The 18,974-nt window shown below is 42.6% G+C and overlaps 1 protein-coding gene across 17 annotated transcripts in view; it reads right to left on the bottom strand.

The window, feature by feature from the left end:
* PLCH2 (phospholipase C eta 2) overlaps positions 1-18,974 on the bottom strand; it is a 74,246-nt gene that overhangs the window by 10,655 nt on the left and 44,617 nt on the right. For 16 of the 17 annotated variants that reach the window (XM_032131941.1, XM_032131951.1, XM_032131952.1 and 13 more), the window contains 19 exons: positions 18,725-18,871; positions 18,139-18,382; positions 17,489-17,618; positions 16,305-16,475; positions 14,371-14,464; positions 10,804-11,007; positions 9,605-9,725; positions 8,135-8,306; positions 7,767-7,874; positions 6,425-6,583; positions 5,605-5,697; positions 5,038-5,138; positions 4,614-4,711; positions 4,102-4,284; positions 3,649-3,756; positions 3,346-3,470; positions 2,863-2,947; positions 2,229-2,375; positions 1,243-1,322 (listed from right to left, as the gene is read on the bottom strand). In XM_032131941.1, the coding sequence (XP_031987832.1) occupies positions 1,243-1,322; positions 2,229-2,375; positions 2,863-2,947; positions 3,346-3,470; positions 3,649-3,756; positions 4,102-4,284; positions 4,614-4,711; positions 5,038-5,138; positions 5,605-5,697; positions 6,425-6,583; positions 7,767-7,874; positions 8,135-8,306; positions 9,605-9,725; positions 10,804-11,007; positions 14,371-14,464; positions 16,305-16,475; positions 17,489-17,618; positions 18,139-18,382; positions 18,725-18,871 (2,570 nt within the window). Of the gene's footprint in view, positions 1-1,242; positions 1,323-2,228; positions 2,376-2,862; positions 2,948-3,345; positions 3,471-3,648; positions 3,757-4,101; positions 4,285-4,613; positions 4,712-5,037; positions 5,139-5,604; positions 5,698-6,424; positions 6,584-7,766; positions 7,875-8,134; positions 8,307-9,604; positions 9,726-10,803; positions 11,008-14,370; positions 14,465-16,304; positions 16,476-17,488; positions 17,620-18,138; positions 18,383-18,724; positions 18,872-18,974 lie in introns of those variants that run through there. The other variant, XM_032131947.1, reaches the window with a different exon arrangement.

Here is an 18,974-nt window from a genome sequence, read left to right as displayed (position 1 = left end):
TGCACAGAAACACTTCTTAACACCAGCAAACCCAGAGAGACTGCAGTGACAATGAGCAGCAATCAGGGAACACCAAGAAAATCTCTGTCCTCAAAAAACTGCCCAAGTTTAAACGGACAGGTTGCCCTTCTGCAAACTATCACCAGCCAGTCACTCATGAAGAAGTTAGTAAGAGCAAATAATTATGAAAGGCTAGGAAATTAAGGCTAAACAGAGAGAGAATATTGCCAAAGGAAGTTTGAATTGAAAATACTTCAAACATTCACAGAGGATGAACATTGTCCTTTCCATCAAACACTGCTGGCAAGGGCAGTGACGTGGAAGCTGATGGAGTTAAACAACTAAGCGGTGATTAAAGCCTAGCAGTTAAAAAAAGCTGTTTTCCTGCTCCGGATTTGCTCGAATTGCCCGTCCGAGGGGACCTGGGAATTCCCAGCCCGCTGGATGCCTCCTCCTGCTGTCGCGATGCCGATATTGCACCTCGCCACTGCAGGAGGCTCCGTCCTCGCTGCAGGACAGACGGACATCGCCAAGGCTCTGCACGGTGCTTCGTACCTGAATTTCATTGACATTAACAGCACACAACAGTGCGCTGAGAGGGCAGGAGTCTCGTTTTTAGCTGGCCTAGGAAGAGTTTGAAATTAGGGCTTTACTTTCGTGGAAATTGAGATGTGGCACCCCAAGAGCTGTTTATTTCCCTCATGTGAAGCAAACACACTCTTAGCAACAGACAAGGAGTGTAAATATGTCCAATAACTGATACCAGCATCACCTTTCCTCTGCATTTTAGAGTGCTATTATGGCAAAAAATCCGAAGCAAATAAGCTTGAAGAATTTAATTAAATTTTAAATGCCAAAACATCAGGCAGAGCCTTTACAGCACCAGCTTTGCAGGGAGCAAGTGCTCAGGGTTAAGGTGTGTAACCTTTGGTTCAGCAAGGTGCACTCACAGCACTGGACACAACCACATTATTTGTATAAATCTGTGCTGCAATGAAAACCTTCCCCTATGGCTTCCTCGAAAAGGCACTGCAAGAATCTCTTTTATAACTTTCCCTATGATTTGCTTTTATCTCTGTGGATATTCAGAAAGATCTCGGGCTACCATGACAAGCACAGAGATAAATTTTACTCTAAGTGAACAAAAATGCCAGCCTGGACCTTCACCCACTGGGCTTCCCTGGGTGGATACAAGATCCTGGCAGCTCCTGTGGGTGTGTTGCACACCACAGAGACACTCACCTTACCACAGATGTCATTAATAGCCACATGCACAAAGATGGAAGCCTCTTCTATGCCTTCCAGGTACACGTGTCTGTAACCTGAAACAGAGGGAGCAGAGCTGGCACGGGGTTGGGACAGGTCACAGAAGGAGCAGCTGGAGACTTTCATTTTGTGAGCAGCAGAGGGGATCAAGCAGGTTTTGCCCAGCTCCTCCTCACAGCAAGTGTCCAGGCTCAAGCATCACCTTGCCACACTCAGGTATCTGAGCCACACCACTTACAAACTTCACCCCCATTTTTGTCATGATTTTAGAGAACAGCCATGTCCTGTTTTGTCCAGGATCCGTTATTGCTGCTGTCAATCCATGATTTAAACTTGGCCACATTCTCTCCTCTGGACTTGCAGTCCATTATTAGGACTGCAATCCTTTCATCCAAGGTGAGTTTATTGAGACTGGATGTTTGTTTTCAATCTTAAACAAAAATTTTTTTCTTTGCTTTGAAAGGAAAGAAAAGCATACACAGAAGAAGCTTGAATGCAAAAGAAGACTGAACTGAAAACAGAAAAGGGAAACTGTCGGAAAACAGCATTTAATAACGTGGATCCCATCATTAGAATAGGTAACTTTCTGTTCTGTGTCAAACCACTACTCATAGTCATAAGGGTAAGCAAAACACAGTGGTTTTTCAGAAACTGGTGTGAAGAAATGGAGGAAAAAGCAGTAAAGGAGTAAAGATTCTGTATAGTAGCCTGCCAAGCCCACAGTGTTTACCCATCCTGCGTAACAATCTTACCCATTTTTTCCAAATCTAGTCCCAAAAGTCTAGAGTTAATTGATTTAGTCTTCATCACCATTTAAGTCAGCAGTGGACTAAGGCAGACAACTCAGGGCCCAGACTCCAGTCTCTTGTTCTAACTAGAAATTTCTGCAGCAGATATATTGATTTTCATTTATCACAGGAAAAATCCCAGCCCACTAATTTGGGATGTCACCTTTCTCTTACCTGGCATCATACTGCTGAAGGCTATTGTCCTCTGCCCAATGAAATCCCTCCCAATGGGGTCGTGATCCCACACGAGGAACCGGATCAGGGCAATCTCTGGCATGTGGACTGTGAACACCAACGTCTCCTCCCACATGGGGTTAAAACCTTGCAAGGAGGGAATCAGCCTTTAGGTATCTCATTCACAGGAAACAAGAAGCCTGCCTGCATAAGGAATGGCTTAACTGCAGTGTCATTCTCGTTTTCCTCATAGATTGATCATTGTTCTTGGAAAATCCAGTACTCCCCCAGGAGACACAACAGCACAAGGATTTGCAAGCAACAGAGTTGGGTCTTACTTAAATTTGGTTTGGTCAACCTGCCTTTTGGCCACAGCAAGCTCAAAACACCCTTCTCTCACACTCATTGAGAAGACAAATGTCTTGTTTTACACCAAGACCTTCAGCACATTTATGTCAACTCAGTCAAACAATTCAAGATTCAAGTCTTATTAACATTAAAAATGCTAAAATCCAATTTTCAATGCTTTGTCATAATAGGCACCAAATCTTATCTACTCATATCCTTATGAGCAAAACTTGCCAGAAAGAGGATGTTTCAGCCATAAAAAACCATAAATCCCAGATAATCTTACCATTATCATCAACTACTCTAGTTTGTTCTTTGAAGCAATCAACAGGTAAGCCTATAACTTCTACTTCAACAAATGGATCTATGATCTGAAAAACAAAAACCAACAAATATTGGAAAGAAAGAGTGACAAAGATGAAATCCAAGCAAATGGCTTTTACAATATGGGCACTGTACGTGAATGTCTGAGTAATTATTGGTCCTGAGGCATGTGGAGTGGATTATTATATTGATAAGATCTCTTTCCCTTTTTTTGCTCCTCCTGGAAGTACTGTGTTGGCAAATGGAGGAAAATCATCAAACCACTTCTGTGATGCTTAAAAGTGAAGAAAACCACCTGAAGATGTAGGATGCTCATGACCTAAGTTATTCATGTTCTGTGCCCCCTGACAAAGAACTGCAGGATGTGAAATCCTCATCCTTAGCCCAGCCAGTATGGAAAGAAACCTTCTGCAACACACAAGAACGATCACCAGCTGTCCCATACCTCTCCTCTGTCTCCCAGCATGGAATCACGTGGTTTGGGAAGCTGTTGACCACTGATAATTCTTAGAACCAGCTGTTTCTTCAATTGACCAGGCAGGGGGTCTTCAGAATTTGGATTAAAGACACCTGTTAGAATGAAGAGCCACATAATGTGAAAGAAGTGCAACATGACTTTAATTACAGATACCTTCTGGCTCGTTTGTTTCTAGCATCAGAAATGCATCTTTAAACAAACTGCAACAAGGCCCCACACTCAATCCTGTCATGCAACCAGTGATCCACTGGTTTTGCTGGTTTTCCTTACCTTGACACATGCAGTTTGGTTTGAGGACATAGCCACAGTTCCCATTGGCACTAAATTTGGCCCGGTTGAGTTGCAGCATTCTCCCCTCTGACTGGTAGTTTAGTGCAACTATTTAAAAAACAAAATCAGATTCAAATTTGACTTCTTAGATGCAAAAAATCAGGTATCTTATGGAAAATAACTCTTATATTACAGCTTCAGGGAGAGAAGCTCTCCAAAAGAGCTGAACTCTGAAGCCCTTTTGCATTTGAGAAGTTCATTTATTTCCATTTACAAGCATGTAAGACACATGTTCAAGGTAATCAATCCAGGGACAGTAACAAGGAGGACTCAGTGGTCAGCAAACCTGGATAAGCAGAGAACTCTGAGTGTCCTAAGGGGTGGTTCCAGCACTCCTATTAAAACATCCCTCCCGAAAGAGAACAAAAATAAGTAAGTTTCCTTTCTGCTCACCAAGCTGGCAGCCAGCATTCCAGAAAGGCTGGGGGTTGTAGTTGCTGGAGTCCACTCGATAGGAGGAGGGGTAGATGCGGGACAGCTGGTGCTGGTTGAAGCGTAGGTACTGTGCTGGCTTCTGCTGCAGGATCTGGTGGGCTTTGGTTTCACTGAAAGATGAAACCTGCCAGCTGGAAGAGACTACAGGGCAGAGAGGAGGAGATTAGAAGTAATTTCCTTGTTCATTTATTTATTATCTAGATAAAGCTTTCAAAAGCACATAGCACTGGTCCCTTTTAGCTATCAAGCGTCATTTCGTTACGTGCCACTCAGAGGGAGCTATGTTTCCCTTAAATTACAGCAGACACTGTGCTTGTTGGAGCAGTTATGGTTGGGAAAATGAAGTTGAATATGATGATGACCTGAATTTCATTAAGAAGTCTTCTTTTAATAAAAGGATATGTAAGAACATAAACCTTTCCATTTTTTTGGGTAGCAATTATTTTCAGCAAGCTTTTGGTTCAACTTACGCTCAGTTTCAACATCATGGATGCCAACAGACTTTGTGTATTTCACCAGGTCAGACAGGGCCCTGGACAGCTTCATTGTCTTCTTCTGCCGGTTTACCCTAAAAAGACAAAACAAATTAACTTTCCGCTAATTAAGGGGTAATTTTTATCTTTCATATTTAAAAATTAATCAGGGTAAGGAAATATATGAGACAGTAAGAGCTCAAAATGCATAAAAGGTCCACTGTGCTTTGCTAATTAGTCTGAACAGCACCAAGAGATCATTCTGGTGATTTTGTGGCAGACATTGCATCTCCCCATATTCCTGTCACATGCCTGCAGCCATCAACAAACTGGCATCTGGACCAGAAGCAAACCAATTGAGTGAGTGCATTTATGTAGGCATATTGTAGCAACAAAGTTGTCCAATCACTTGTTAACAAACCTGCTGTAATGTACAGAGCTCCTGGCTAAATTCCCTTGGGAATCCGAATCATCTTCACCCTCTTCCAGACTTGATGCCTTTTTCAATTTGCTTCCTTTTTTCTGTGCCAGGAGGAAATAAAACCATAGTATCATAACTGCATGATCAAAGTTTGAGCAGCTGGCTACAGTTGTGCTTTGTTATGCCAATGAGTGTGTTACTTAGAGAAAATGGAAAATGACAGCTTTCGTAACACTCAGTTCTGCAGCAGAATTTGCACACAGGGAAAACTCAGCCCAGGGTCTGAGCCTTGTTATAAAGGAAGCACAAATCCTCAGATAAAAGGTGTAAATTAATTTCCGTGGTTCTCAGTTAGATCTTGGATGCCTTCAGACCTTCATGTAAATTGAATCTGTGTTGTTACGCACAATGATAAGCTGCTCCCCAGCCTGCCTATTCAGTGAACAGCCTCAGAGCAAGGTGCTGCAGATGCTGCAGTTATGAAATTCCTCTCCACTGTGTGCAAACAAAAAAAAACCCTCCAAGAATCCACGATCTGGTGCAGACCTCACCTTGCCAGGGCCTCACCTTGCGTTTGGAAAAGCTGCCCATGAGTGACCGGCTGTGCCTTTTGCTGGCACTGAAATCTTCCCCCGTTTCCACATCATCCTCAAGTTTACTCTGAAGCAAGCAAAGAGAGAAGAATACAGGAGCTCAAACAGTATCTGGGTATCAGCACAAACAGGAGGGGTTTTTAACACTGACTATTCTGGGTAGCACCTCTGCTAAAGGGTTTTTCAAGACTTGGCCTTGTAGTGGCTCTCACAAGAACTCTCTGATACATTGTGTAAAGCATTGGGTTAAAGTACATCCAAAACTCAGCCCACAGAATGTTTTGGGAAGCTGATTTTTAGTTCTCATCCCTAATTTAGTTTTAACCCCTGGTTATTACACCTGCTTATTACTGGCAGATCTCCACTGTTTTTCATTTGCAGGGAACAATCTTCCCAAGCTTTTTGTGGCTTATTACAAAGTCTAAAATGAAAATATCTTAACTTCATGAAGTGTAGTCTGTGGGCTGAGTACATTTTTATAAATTAGAGTTAACATAAAATTAAAATACAATGAAAATGCATAGAACATAGAGAACTGAGGAACAAAAAGAGCCCAACTTTCATAAGCAGTTTTTAAAATGGAAAATCAAATTCTTTCTGTTGAAAAGTCATTTCAGAGTACATTTCATGCTCCAATTGCTGTGTGAGCAAGATAAATAGTTTGTGAATCTGACAGTGATGTTCACCTGGCATCATCATTAACTGCATGAAATCAGCTATGAAGCTGAAGTCAATAATATAAGATACATTTAGTAAACTAATGAATCACAAGTACAATACAAACATAAATTCACCTTCTTACTATCAGACTTCAGCCCAGCCTTTCCTGGAGATGGTAGAGTGGAAACTGTAAAATTGTTTGGATCTTCACAGTCACGGATTTTGGATTCTTTTATCAGCGAGTCAAGTTTTTTCTTTGCTATATTCTCCACTCTTTTCCTGTTAGCAGATGCCTGCAAACAAAACATTAAATCATTAAACAAGGCAGTGATTAAAAAAGTCTCATGTGAGTCCCATGCCGTGTCCAGGCTGACCCTGCAGCTCCAACAGGTGCAAGATCTATTGGATGGAATGGATGGGAGATGCTTTAGAATCCTCTTTTCAGCAGATCAAAGGCAAAATGCAAGAGAATTCCCATTCCCTGCTTTGTGGGCACCATGACCCATGGGGGGAAGTGGGGAAATGAAACTAAAAATAAAAATCTAGAGGTTTTTTTTTTTACTCAGGCATTTTAAGGGGTGACAGATTGTGTTTTCTCAGTAGGCCTCAAGAATTCCCAGTTACATTTGTCATGAAACAAGCTCTGATTTTCTGAACTCTTCAAAAATTCATTTTGGAAAGCAAACCAGGTGTAGCAAATCCCAGATTTAAAGCATCAGTAAACCTCAGCAAAGTGAACTGTTAGTAACAGAGAAGGTGCTGTAAAATATTGCAAAGTGATATGCTAACACGTCATAACTTTAAAAAGCAAAGAAATTATTTTTCTCCTTTGGTAGTCTTATTCACAAAGAAGTTTCTCTTTTAGATGAAAAGGATCAAATCCGTAACACAAAATGAGGAAATTGCCTGAGGGAGAGAGGACTGAGAATGCAAACTCTCTCCAGGGCAATCTGGTTTATGTCATTAAATGATTTTGCTGTGTTTTGTATTGTTTCTGCAAGGTGCAATGGAACTTGCAAGAAGATTAAAGTGACAGAAAATAGAACTTTTAAAAAGGATGAAGAAATAAGGGATTTTCAGATTGAAGCAAGCAGAGATTTTCCTTACAGTAAAAATCAACCAAGCCCAGCATTCAGCAAAGCAAAGGGATGCTCTGTAACAATGTCCACAATTTAACATAAGTAGAATATTTTCTTCTCTTTTTCTGCATTTGAGGGGAAACACACTGTAATGTAATAAAGAATCATGAGATATTACTCTTTAAAACTCTAAACTTGAAATATAACCCCTAGAACTGCTGCTGCTTCATGTGCTCTTTTGTCAATCTGCCCCCATGAAGATTTAGAACCTAAACCACTTGTGATGAATCCCAAAGATCAGACCACATCCACAATCCAGAGAACTCCTACAAGGCTTCCTCTCACTGGGATGGGAAGTCTTGACAAACATTTACATTCAAATGGGCACTTCACTTACATCTCCATTCATTAGTTTACAGTCATCATCAATCTCATCAGCACTGTCCTCATCAGAAACTTCTCCCTCCTCTGCATCATCACTGATGTTGGCTGGAAGTTTCTTGCCCTAGAAGATAAATTTATTACAGAGGCAGGGGAGCATGCAGCTCTTGCTATGACACATTTGGAAAAAACCCCAAATTATTCAAAGCATGTTCCTTCCAGGTTCTTACTAAATGAGAAGACACTTTTTCAGAACCTTAAGTAGCAGTTTCCTAAGGACTGCTTTTTGTGAAATGATTTAAGTTCGGGTACAGTGACAACCAGGCAGAAATCATCATCATCACAAACAGAAGTCGGGAAAGGACACATGAAGCAGGTGTTTACCTTAACCAGGATCTTGCCTTTAAGACTTGCTGGGGAAGGGAGCTTTGTGGAGTCATCGCTGTGCACAGAAGACAGATCCAGTTTGTCTCCCAGGATCTCTGTAAGATACTGAGCCATCTTCTTCTGCTGCACGATGCTGCAGTGGTTCTCAATCGACAGGATCACAGGGTACCTGCAGAGACAAGCAAGTATCAGCTGCAAAGTTGGCTTTTACAGCATGAAGTCTTTTCCAACTAACAACAGAGCAGATAAGCCTGCAGACAAAGCCTCTCCTACAAAGACAGCAAGTGTTACTTCTAGATTAAGTTTTATTGTTGTCATTTATTGTTGATTTTCCAGGCTGAGGCCAAGGAACAACGATGCCTGGTTGGTTGAAGGGAAGACTTGTGGAACATCTACTCCAGTGTGGTCAGTGCTGTGCAAAACCACATTGAAGATGGGATTTCTCTTTAGAGAGGATGCACTTTAAGATGAGCACAAAAGCCAGTCTATAAAGGAGTTTTGCAGGACTAAACTATCAGGTATTCATTAATTAAAAATCAGTTATTTCTATCCTGACATCTGGCCCTTATTAGCTCCTCATCAGAAAAAATAAAGCTTTCAGCCAGACGATGCCTGCAGGACAAAACTTTCCCAGTTAAGGATGTGGTCCCAGTTAACATTTTTGCAAAGGTTTAAAAAACTGAACAATTTCAGAAGCATTGCCTTATATTCTTCTGGCCAGCTTTCCTTTGATTTGTTTACCATGTCTTCAGGCAAACTGCAAAAAATCTCAGGCTCACAAGAAGTTTACCTTGCCTGAAAATTTAGCTCAAGTTTAGCTCTATTTATAAAGGCGGATGGGCTGCTTTGGGGGAGCTACTGGAAAATTTTTATAGAGATAAAGTAATTTCTCTTTAAAAAAAAACCAAAGGTTGGCACACACATTTTGACTGTGTGTGGAGGAGGAGAACAGTAACTGCCAAGGTATATGAAACTTCCCATTAATAATACTGATTTTTTGAGCGATGTACCTGTAGGGAAAATAACCTCTTTCCCCTGAACAGTCTGCTTTGTCCACAATCAGGTTACTGTCTCTTTGGATTCTTTATTCCCTGACTTGTTTCCTATCCCTGGAGCACCCAGGTGTATCCTTGGCAGCACCAGAGTGCACATCCAGAGAGATACAGTGGTTCAGCTGTCAGTCCTTCAATAAAAACATTCACTGGCAAAACCTGTTGTTCCTCAGGCGTTGTACAAGCTCAATAAAGCCAGCCCCACACCTCTAGGCAGAATGTCCCTACTCATCTTTGCCTTGCTGTTTCTTTCTGAAGGATCTGAAGGATTTCCCCCCAGAAAACAACTCCAAATTCTGTCTGGAATTCTGTTCTCTGCAGGAACAGGTCAGATCTTCACTCCCTGTACAAGGATGCCAGGGAACACTCCCAATCGTAGCCCTGAGACTCAAAGGTTGGCAGGCTGGATACATACTCATTCTTGATAAAGGCATATTTGTTGATAGTTTCAATCACATCTTTGAAGAGGATTTTGGAAGTCAAGGTGTATCCATGGTGGACAATTGGTTCACCATCCGGCCCGTCCCAGCAGTCAACTGTAGGACACAAACAACGACAGCCATCAGACCAGGAACACCTGGGCCACCATCTGGAGGGGAACATGAGACCCTGAAATTCCCTTCAGCAGCCCAGCCAGCCGTGCCCCAAAGCCAGGCACAGGTTCATTCCCACCCTTCATCTTTGGCTCCCTTGGAAGGAACTTCCTGGCCTTGACTTTCTGCTGGGACCAGGTGACTGTTCCCATTGTTTGAGAAAGCCCCAAGCAAAGGAACTCTTCAAACAAAGGAACTCTTCAAACAAGTGCTGAGGAGTGTTATGACAGGGAGAGAGATGACAGACCAGAGCACTGCTTTCACTGTGCTACTGCTGAACCTGAAAAGGAAAGCAGAGGCTCTCAGCCAAGCTGCTCACAGCACAGGCCAAGCCAAGACCTGGCCATCTCTAGCCCACCTTGGATTTTGCCTGACTTTATACTTGTCTATAATCATCTTTCCATGAAATGTTTTACTCCTCTGAAGCACCCAACGGCACACCTACCATCCAACCTGAGCAAACCATAATATTTGCCTTCTGAAAAACTGTGAAAACACTTTGATGGTCAGAACATTAAAGATGATTGTGAAACAGGCAATGTCTCAGAAAGGCAGCACAAGCATCAGAAGGGATTGCACAAGAAGAGATTCTGGTCACTGCAGAGACTGTCACCATTTCACAGAATACTTCCCTATTTCCCTTAGGAGACACATCCACTTTCCTCTCAGGTGTGCCAAGAACTCTGCCATATTTGCCATCTGATCGTCACACACTTGGCTAGGCAGGACAAGCACCAATGCATTCTGCCCAATGTCAGCACCCTCTCTACAACAAGAGGTTTACAATCCTTTTCATCAGTACCAACACCACCACTCCACAAATGTCTGTCTTATTTCCATGCTCAGGAAAATTTGTCCATTCTATCACATTATTTTGTTGCTCTTTATGAAGGGAAGACACCATTTTCCCAGGCTATTTCTTCTCCCCAATTATCATGTCTTCTGCAGAAGTCACAAATCTTTCTTCAGAGAAGAGAAACAAGACTACAGAGCCCACTGACAGCTCCTTTTAGCTCTTTACCTTCCACGCAGCGACAGCCAGACTGTAGCACCCATGCATACATGTCCACCCTGGACTGGGACATCAGCTGATCTCCCATGAGGTAGGTGTTGTGTGAAGAGGTAATGAAATAGTGACTCAGAGGGTAGCTCATGTCCTGGTTCACTTGGTAATGTTCTGGGTTGAATATGTCCCCTGATGGACTCCGCATGTAGTTGGTGAAACCTGGGAACAAACACCACTATAAATAATGCAGTTTCATCCTTTTTGTTGCTGTAACCTTCCTAAAACCAGCCTAAAATGCATCCCTGTGTTCACCAACACACTTAAGATAAAGAAATAGCACCACTGCATCCCAAATGTCACCATGACCAAGTGCAATTACTGCCTTTCTAATTGCTTTGTACGTTTTCCCACTCTGCCTTTCCTGAGAAAAAGACATCTATTTAATCCAAATCTTTTAGGCTTATAATTTGTGTCAAAAGATTCTGCTGGGACATTAGGTCATGTGGTATATAAAAGCCTCCAGAGATCTGCAGTCATATCCCGGTGTTGCTCCTCAGTGAAATGTTGTAAGATTTACAGTATTGGGCTGTCTAGACACAGTTTTTGGTGGTCCAACAGGAGATACTCTCCTCTCCTCTTTCAGTATTTTCCCCAAAAATACCAGAAGAATGACAGCACACATTGGCTTGTACAAGCTACAGTCTCCAATTTGGATATGACACCACAAACATGCCTGTGGAGTGGGGAGCTCTGCAGTACTGCACTAATGTTGCCTCAGAGACTGATGTTCACTCCAGACTTGACACTGAAATATCAACTCAATGAAATATCTGTGGGGCCTTCGGTGACGCTACTAGAAGAATTTATTTTCTGGAGCAGTGGGACGCCTGTAAATCCTGCAGGCATCATCGCCCGGGCCCTCTGTGTATCGCAATCACCACTCTTGTTCAGAAGCAAAGTTTTAGCAAGTTATGATTTTATCTTTGTGTGAAATTGCTGCTCTCAGACCTCCAGCAGACATTTGTGCACATATCACAGATATTTTCACAATCCAGGCTGACATGAAACGCTGTAACTTGCACTTCAAATATCCCCCAAACATTTTCCTTTCACCACGGAGGAAAGACTCAGACTCCCATTCACACCCTGGCTTTGCTGACAGCAATGATGCCTTTGGCCAATAGGTTTCTGCTTCAAGACCTCTGATTCTCCTGACATTTCACCCATTCCATAAATAACTCAGTGCCCATGTAAAAATCCTGCCAAACTTCTAAAGGTCTTAACACACTTTGACTGTGACAAGATAAAATGTCACCTTTATGATGGTTCTCCTAGGCTGTACATTTGGTGTTGATGAAAGTTTTATTAAAGGAAAAGAGCTGATAAATACACATAGCAGCCAGAACTTTTTGAACAATACAATGGGACACAATGCCAGGGAATTCTCAGCCCAGCTGAATATTGGAGTCTCTTGGAGCACATATCATTATCAATGAGCAAATCAGTGATAGAGCCAGGGTGAAAACAAAAGATGAACCAAGGCAGAGCAACCACCGTGGAAAATGGATAGAGCAGAGTGTGTCAGCAAACACACAGCCAACCACTCATGGAAGGTTAATCAGTTCTTCCTGCAAACAAATCAGCTGCTGCAAGATTAATTCCACCCAGCTGCTGCAACAACACCATTGTTTGCTTTAAGCTCTTGTTAAAATATGATGTCACGACTGTTGTAATGAGTTCACACCAATTGGATTTATCAGTCCTACAAGGAAGAAACAGGAATGAAGGAAGATCCTGTCAGCAGTGTGTCCCACAGGACTCCAGTGCTCACACTCAGGGAAGGTGCACTGGCACGGTGTCACTTTGATCAGCAGACAAAGGTAAAGGGTTTCTTTGCAAGGCTGTGAATGAGCCAATTGTCACAGGCCAGTCCAAGGTGCTCCGCGGCAAAAGCCAGCACAGCTGAGGACACAAGGCAGTACAGGCACATGAATGAATACAAAAGGACAAAGAACACTGCACTATTATTTCACTCTACTGAAGTGCAGCCAAGTGTGGGCAGGATGCTCCTGTCTGGGCAGTACCAGTTTGAGGAATAAACAGGCAGCCTCAGCTTCCATGGCTGTTGCACTTCAGCCCCCAGGGCAACACTGGACTTGTTTTCTGGGAGACGGGAGACATCCAAGGTCTCAACTCCACAAAAGACAAAAGAATAACTCCTATGTGTGTGTGTGTGCGCACACGTTCATACGTGATGTACATGCAGACACAGATCTATGATTTTTAAGCAGTTCTTCCTCCTTTGTCAGCACCAGCCCAGCACTGTGTCCCTGTCAGCTCCTCAGTCACCTCTGTTTGGATGTTACCTGAAATCTCCTGCATTAATTAAGCTCTAGATTGGGTCTCTTCTGTTCTGCTGCACTTCCAGCAAGTTACTGGAGGGGTTAAGATCACGAAGCTTTTTCCCATTGTCTCCAAAGGACCTCACCTTCTGCTTCCCCCAGTCAGGAGATCTGTAGCAGACACCAGCAGAATGTCACCATGCTGGACTCTCTTATCCTAACCCATAAACTCTCTAATCTTTTATCATCCATTCTGAGGCAAAGCAATTGTATAGATTTTTTTATAGAATAGTTTCCTCTATGGAAACCTACAAAAGTTTGAAAAGCCTACTCTTACTTTTACAGATATGAGGAAGGCAAGATATTGAACTTGCTTATTCATTATTTATGTGACTGCAACTGCCTGTAAAGACCAGAAAATGAAAAGAATGTCATCTGCTCCCTCACTGGCATTAGCATAAGCTTTAAAATAAATTGAAAATTTAGTCTGGAAGTAGAACAGACCTTGACCCATCCTAAGCAAGCACCTTACACACTGTACCAGAAACTACCCACTTCTTCCTGCAGGAAACCAAACAACTTCTGTTCTGCCACTTTTCAGGATGACAACACACCCACAGAAATGGACAAGACTGATTTGCTAAAGGTCCAAGAACTTTTGCACAGAATCTAATTCCTGAGGAATGTACTCTCTTCTCAGAGTCAATAAGATCCGGCTGAAGATTTACTATTTAGGGGAAAGGACTTACAGTCAGTCCCCAAAATAACAGCTACCAGCCTGGTGGTACAGCATTGACATATTTAGAGAGAAGGCTTCAGCAGCAAAGGTCAGGAAGGCAGGACCAATTTCATCTATCATCCCACTCAGACATTTACTCTGGATCACATCACTCCTCTTATTAAGACTTAAATGATTTCCAAAAATGCCTGCAGGAATGATGCAACTAAATTCAACTGTATTTTCCAAAGCACAAATAAAGACACCTCCAGTTCCAGCTGACTTTCAATGACTGCTGCTTCATCATGATATGTATCTTTCAAAATTCCTCCAAAGAGATCTGATTTCCCTTTAGGTTTCTCAGCAAATGGTAGATATTTAAAAAAAAGCAAAAAGACTGGAAACATTCTCTATACAACATGACAAAATTCTACAAGTATATATTCTGCAAGCAGCAGCAATATTCTCCTGAGCATTGAGACAGTACCCTTTTCCCTCCAAAAGCTGCACCAGCCAGCTTACCATCAATTCCCAGGGCTCCCTCCTTCTTGTTCTCCGGGCATGGCTCAAACTTGCTGATGATTTCCAGGCAATGTTCTTTAGTCACATTTGTCATCTGTAAAAGCAGCAAAAACGCAGTGTTAACTATTAATCACTGCTTCTCTTAGCTCCTTCCTCTGTCTCCACTCCAACAGCTGGGCAGATTATCCATAGTGGGACTCAGGATTTCCAGTTCCCCAGTGGGATTCTCATTCCTGTCAATCAGTGTCAGGTCAGATCAAAAGGGGAGCACTCTGTGAAAAGTTTCTGTGCTATTGGCAGCTGCCTGATGACAGAGCTCTGCTTTGTAGGTCAGATCTGTTGTTAGGCACCACAGAGCATCCAAACAGAACGAGCTTTGTCACAAACCAATGGGATTTCTTCCCTTGTAGGATTAAAGGATTAGTTTGCATTATCAAAGGGTTTTTTACTTTAAAATAAAACAAGAAAATGGCTCATCTTTATGCAGCAGACAGAAAAATCTGTTAGTAGCAGGGAAACAGAGAATCGGGACATAATGTTCTCAGGAAATCTGCTAACTTCAAGGTTGCTTTGCATTCTCGACTGAAAAAGAAAAGATTACAAAGGGAAAAATGTATCTGTAAATGTTGTCACTTATGAAACCAGGGCTATTAATGTTGAGCTGTAACTTTTTTTACATAATGCAATGTCTTAGTAACTTAATTTTAACACAATTAATACTCCTGTTTTTAACTGTTGATGCACTCTCCAACTATTATCCCTATTTAATATTCCTCCCCTGAGTGGTCCAGAAAAATCCTTTCTACTAGATGCTGTACATGGCATGAAAACACAGCCCTTGTCATCAGAGTGCAATAAAGTGACCAACAATTTGGCAACACAGAACCTTTGCCTGGGGGAAAAATGAAACCACCAGCACATCTGCTACAAGATCAATGCCTTTTCTGGGGGTAATTTAAAACCTAATAAATAAAAGTAAAATAAGAAGAAGAAAAAACCCCTCTAACTCTGGATTTGAACATCGATGATACATTTGCTGGGTTCAAAAGATAAAGCCCTGGAACACCAGGTTTTCCTGGAATGGAGTAAAGATGTTTTCCCTGTCCATGCTGAATGAGAAAGGGTGGCAAGGGAGAGAAGCCTCCCAGGCAGGATTTGGCCGTGTCAGTAATTAGCTGAGCTGATTTGCGTCCTGTGGTGAGTGTTCATTTTGCTCTCACCATCTGGAGGATCAATTGACCAATGAAATGGAAACACATCCCACTTATCTAAGAAGATAACTGCCAGAGAGGTGTTTTTTTTATTCATTCATTTCGTGGGCAATGATTGAAACTCATGGACATTTATGACTTACAGGCATGAAGCTTCAGAGGAGACCATGAGAGGAAAAGGGCAAAGATAAGTCAATGCATTTGTTCCTGCAGCACTGGAGTCAAATACTCAGAGACAATTTCTTAGGTACTACAATGTGTTTCAAAAACTCTCCTATACATTAATCATCTTCTCAACTGCTCTTTGAAAGATAATCTTCCAGTTTACACACTGAGATAGTGTGACAAAGTAATTCAGTGTTTCATCATGGGCTGTGCACTGGGTCACAAGCAGAGCCAGCAACACCAGCTTTGCTCCAAGGTACTGAATACTGGGAACAGACAGATACTGATGGAATTGCTCAAGGGGAACACATGAAAAAATAAAGCAATTCTAGAGATTATATTTAGGGGCACAACAAAAGAGCCTACAGGAAAAAAAAGGTAGTGAGAACAAGAAGATTCAAGAAATAGTCCTGCCAGCCTACAGATGAAAATCAAGAGACATCTGTCTGTCTTTCACATGCAGAGCATCAAAGTCCCCACGCCTTTTAAATGGGAATTCATCCCCAAAGCCAAGCAGGAAGGCATGCAGCTGGAATTCTGCTGCTGGCTTGGGCCTACCTTCTGTTCAGTCTCCAGGAAGCGTTTCAGGTCATCGGTGTCCAGGTAGTCCTTGTGGTTGCTGTAGGTGAGCATCAGCAGGTACAGATCGCGCCGGGTCGACATCATCTTGTAAAAGGCACAGAACTCCTCAAAGTCCAGCGTGCCCTGGTTGGCATCTGTGTCAGCCTCCTGCAGCACACAGCAATGAGACAGTCAGGAACCCAACTGCCTGCACCAATTTTAAAGAAACAAACCCCTGCATGAGAGTGAAACACTGGAATTAAATGCAGGTTGGAGCTGCCTGACATGGCTGCTAGAACAGACTGATCTATCACAGGGATGCTCTGCACAGCTTTGAACCTCTCCCATGGATACATCAGTGCAGGAGCCAAAAAACAACTTTGAAGGTTTTAATTGTTCCACAGGGAACCCTGCTGGAGGATTTCTTCTGTCTATGGCAATGAAGTAAAGACAAGGTACCCTCCAACAACATGCATGTGTCTGGCAGAATTACCCACTCACATCTTCAGAAGATCACTGGAACCCAAGTCATCTTGAAATTAATTTTATATCCAGGATTTGAGAGGATATCTGTTAAACCAAGGCCATAAACTAATAAGATCTGGAAGAATACTAATTTTGCAAGTAAAGAAAAAAATCATCAGGGATTTCACATAAAGGCTTGCTGGTCCCTGCAGGGACATTGTGACAACAAAAGCTACACATCTCCATTGTTGCTCACTAAATTGGGCCAAGGTCAGCAGAATTTAATGTCAAACAAACAGCTCTTAGCAGTGCAAATTTCTGACAGATACAGAAGTTTGCATGCTGGATATTTTATTACTACCAGCTATCATAGGATACTGGATACTTTATTAGATAATATTTATTAGAGAGAACATAATCAGAGGAGGAAACGTGGCTGAGTTTCTGATAAAAAGGTATAGCAAAAGAGCAATCTTGGTACTGTGTGTCTTCATGTTATGTAACACCAGAAGGTACCTGGTGTATTGCCTTTTTCTGTGCATAACAATTTATCTGTGACGTGTTTTTGGAGCTCTTTTCAATTTACCAAATGGACTGTGTAGTATCTCTCAGTAGAGTGGAAACAAACCAGCTGCTGAAGTATTTGCAATCTCTCCTACTGGGTTTTGTGTTAAACCTTTGCTTTTTCAGGAAAAAAAATAAATATTTTTTCTTACCTTAAACATTTGCTTGACTTTCTGTCGGGGTAGGTTCACATTCAGTTTGTGCATGAGCTGGAGCACTTCACTAATACTCAGACTGCCATCCCCATTTTTATCTGCTTCATCAAATGTCTGCTTCAACCACATTGAACAGGAGTTAAGGAACAGTGAGGAATATTGAAGGGTATTACTGGACATCATGGATATGTGATTGTTTTCACATTAGGAAACACTGCAAATGAGACTGGGAATGAAAATTCAAGCTAATATCTAACTCTACTCTGTTCAGTAACAGCTTCGAGACTTGCTGTGCTCAACACGCCACACATGCTCTGGGCCGATTTAACAGCACAGAAGAAAAGCTTCTGAGTGAATCTCAGTGTTCCATCACCAAATTAAATGGATGGTTTTATACCAGGAGTAAGATATGAAAGAAAATACCTGTGTGTTTTTTCAGTCCACTCAGTCACTCACCTCCAAATCTTGCCCAGAACAACCCTCTTCAGGAACTTCTCTGTCTCTGGAAACAGGGAATACAATGGGAACTGCTTTGAAGCTCTGAGCCTCGTGCTCACTTGCAGCAAAGCAAATACTGTAAGGAATCCCGAGCTTATCCATAGCTCTCCACTGCTGGGAAACACTCCCAGGCAGCACGGGAAGGATATTGGTCTCTGGTCCTTTGGCGTTTGGAGAGGCTGTCCTCGTCACTGATCCCTGCCATCAGGTACTTCAGCCCTGTGATCCAGGTGCGTGCTTCCTCAGCACTGGAGGACACCAGGTCCAGAGATTCCATGTGGTCCCCATAGTAGATGCTGAAGCAGCAGTTGGGATCGAAGCTGCCGTCAGCATAGCGCTGGAAGATCTCCGACTGCTTCCCCTCACACACCTCCTGGATGGAGTCGATGGAAACTGCAATGACAAAAGCAGGCAGCTCATTAATGGCTGTGTGCATGCCCTGGGCTGGGCAGATGCATTCATCCCACAGAGAAATCCCAGAGAGGGAGAGCCCAAACCTCACACTGCAAGGCCCCAGTTCACACAGGTGTTGCCTACAACACACTACACCCCTGCAACCTGCACAGCCAACAACAGCAACCTCAACTTCATAAATTATCCATCATAAAATCATTTACTGCCCTTTAAAGTCAAGTACAACACCTGTCCTTGAGCCAGATCCTTCATTTTCATTTGTTTACAAGAGGACAAGGCCCCAGGAGGGGTCAGAGGGGAGGTTCTGGGGCTGACACTCACTTTTGGCTTTCTCATTCTTCCGAGAAGGTCTCCAGCGGATGCACGACCTGTGGTCATCCAAGTAATAGAAGCGGACCAGCCCCTTGGAACCACCTCGGAGTTTGATCATCTGGGTGCCCATTTGCATGGAGCTCATACATCTTTCCACTGAGGAGAGGAATGAAGTGATAGCAGTGAGTCAGACTTTGGTTCCTTTGGAATCACCTTTACAGGAAGAAAACACATCGAGCAGCTGCCAAATGAACAGTTC

Source organism: Corvus moneduloides, chromosome 22 (assembly GCF_009650955.1).
Source record: "Corvus moneduloides isolate bCorMon1 chromosome 22, bCorMon1.pri, whole genome shotgun sequence".
Lineage (NCBI taxonomy): Eukaryota > Metazoa > Chordata > Aves > Passeriformes > Corvidae > Corvus > Corvus moneduloides.
This window is presented reverse-complemented; position numbering and strand designations above follow the sequence as displayed.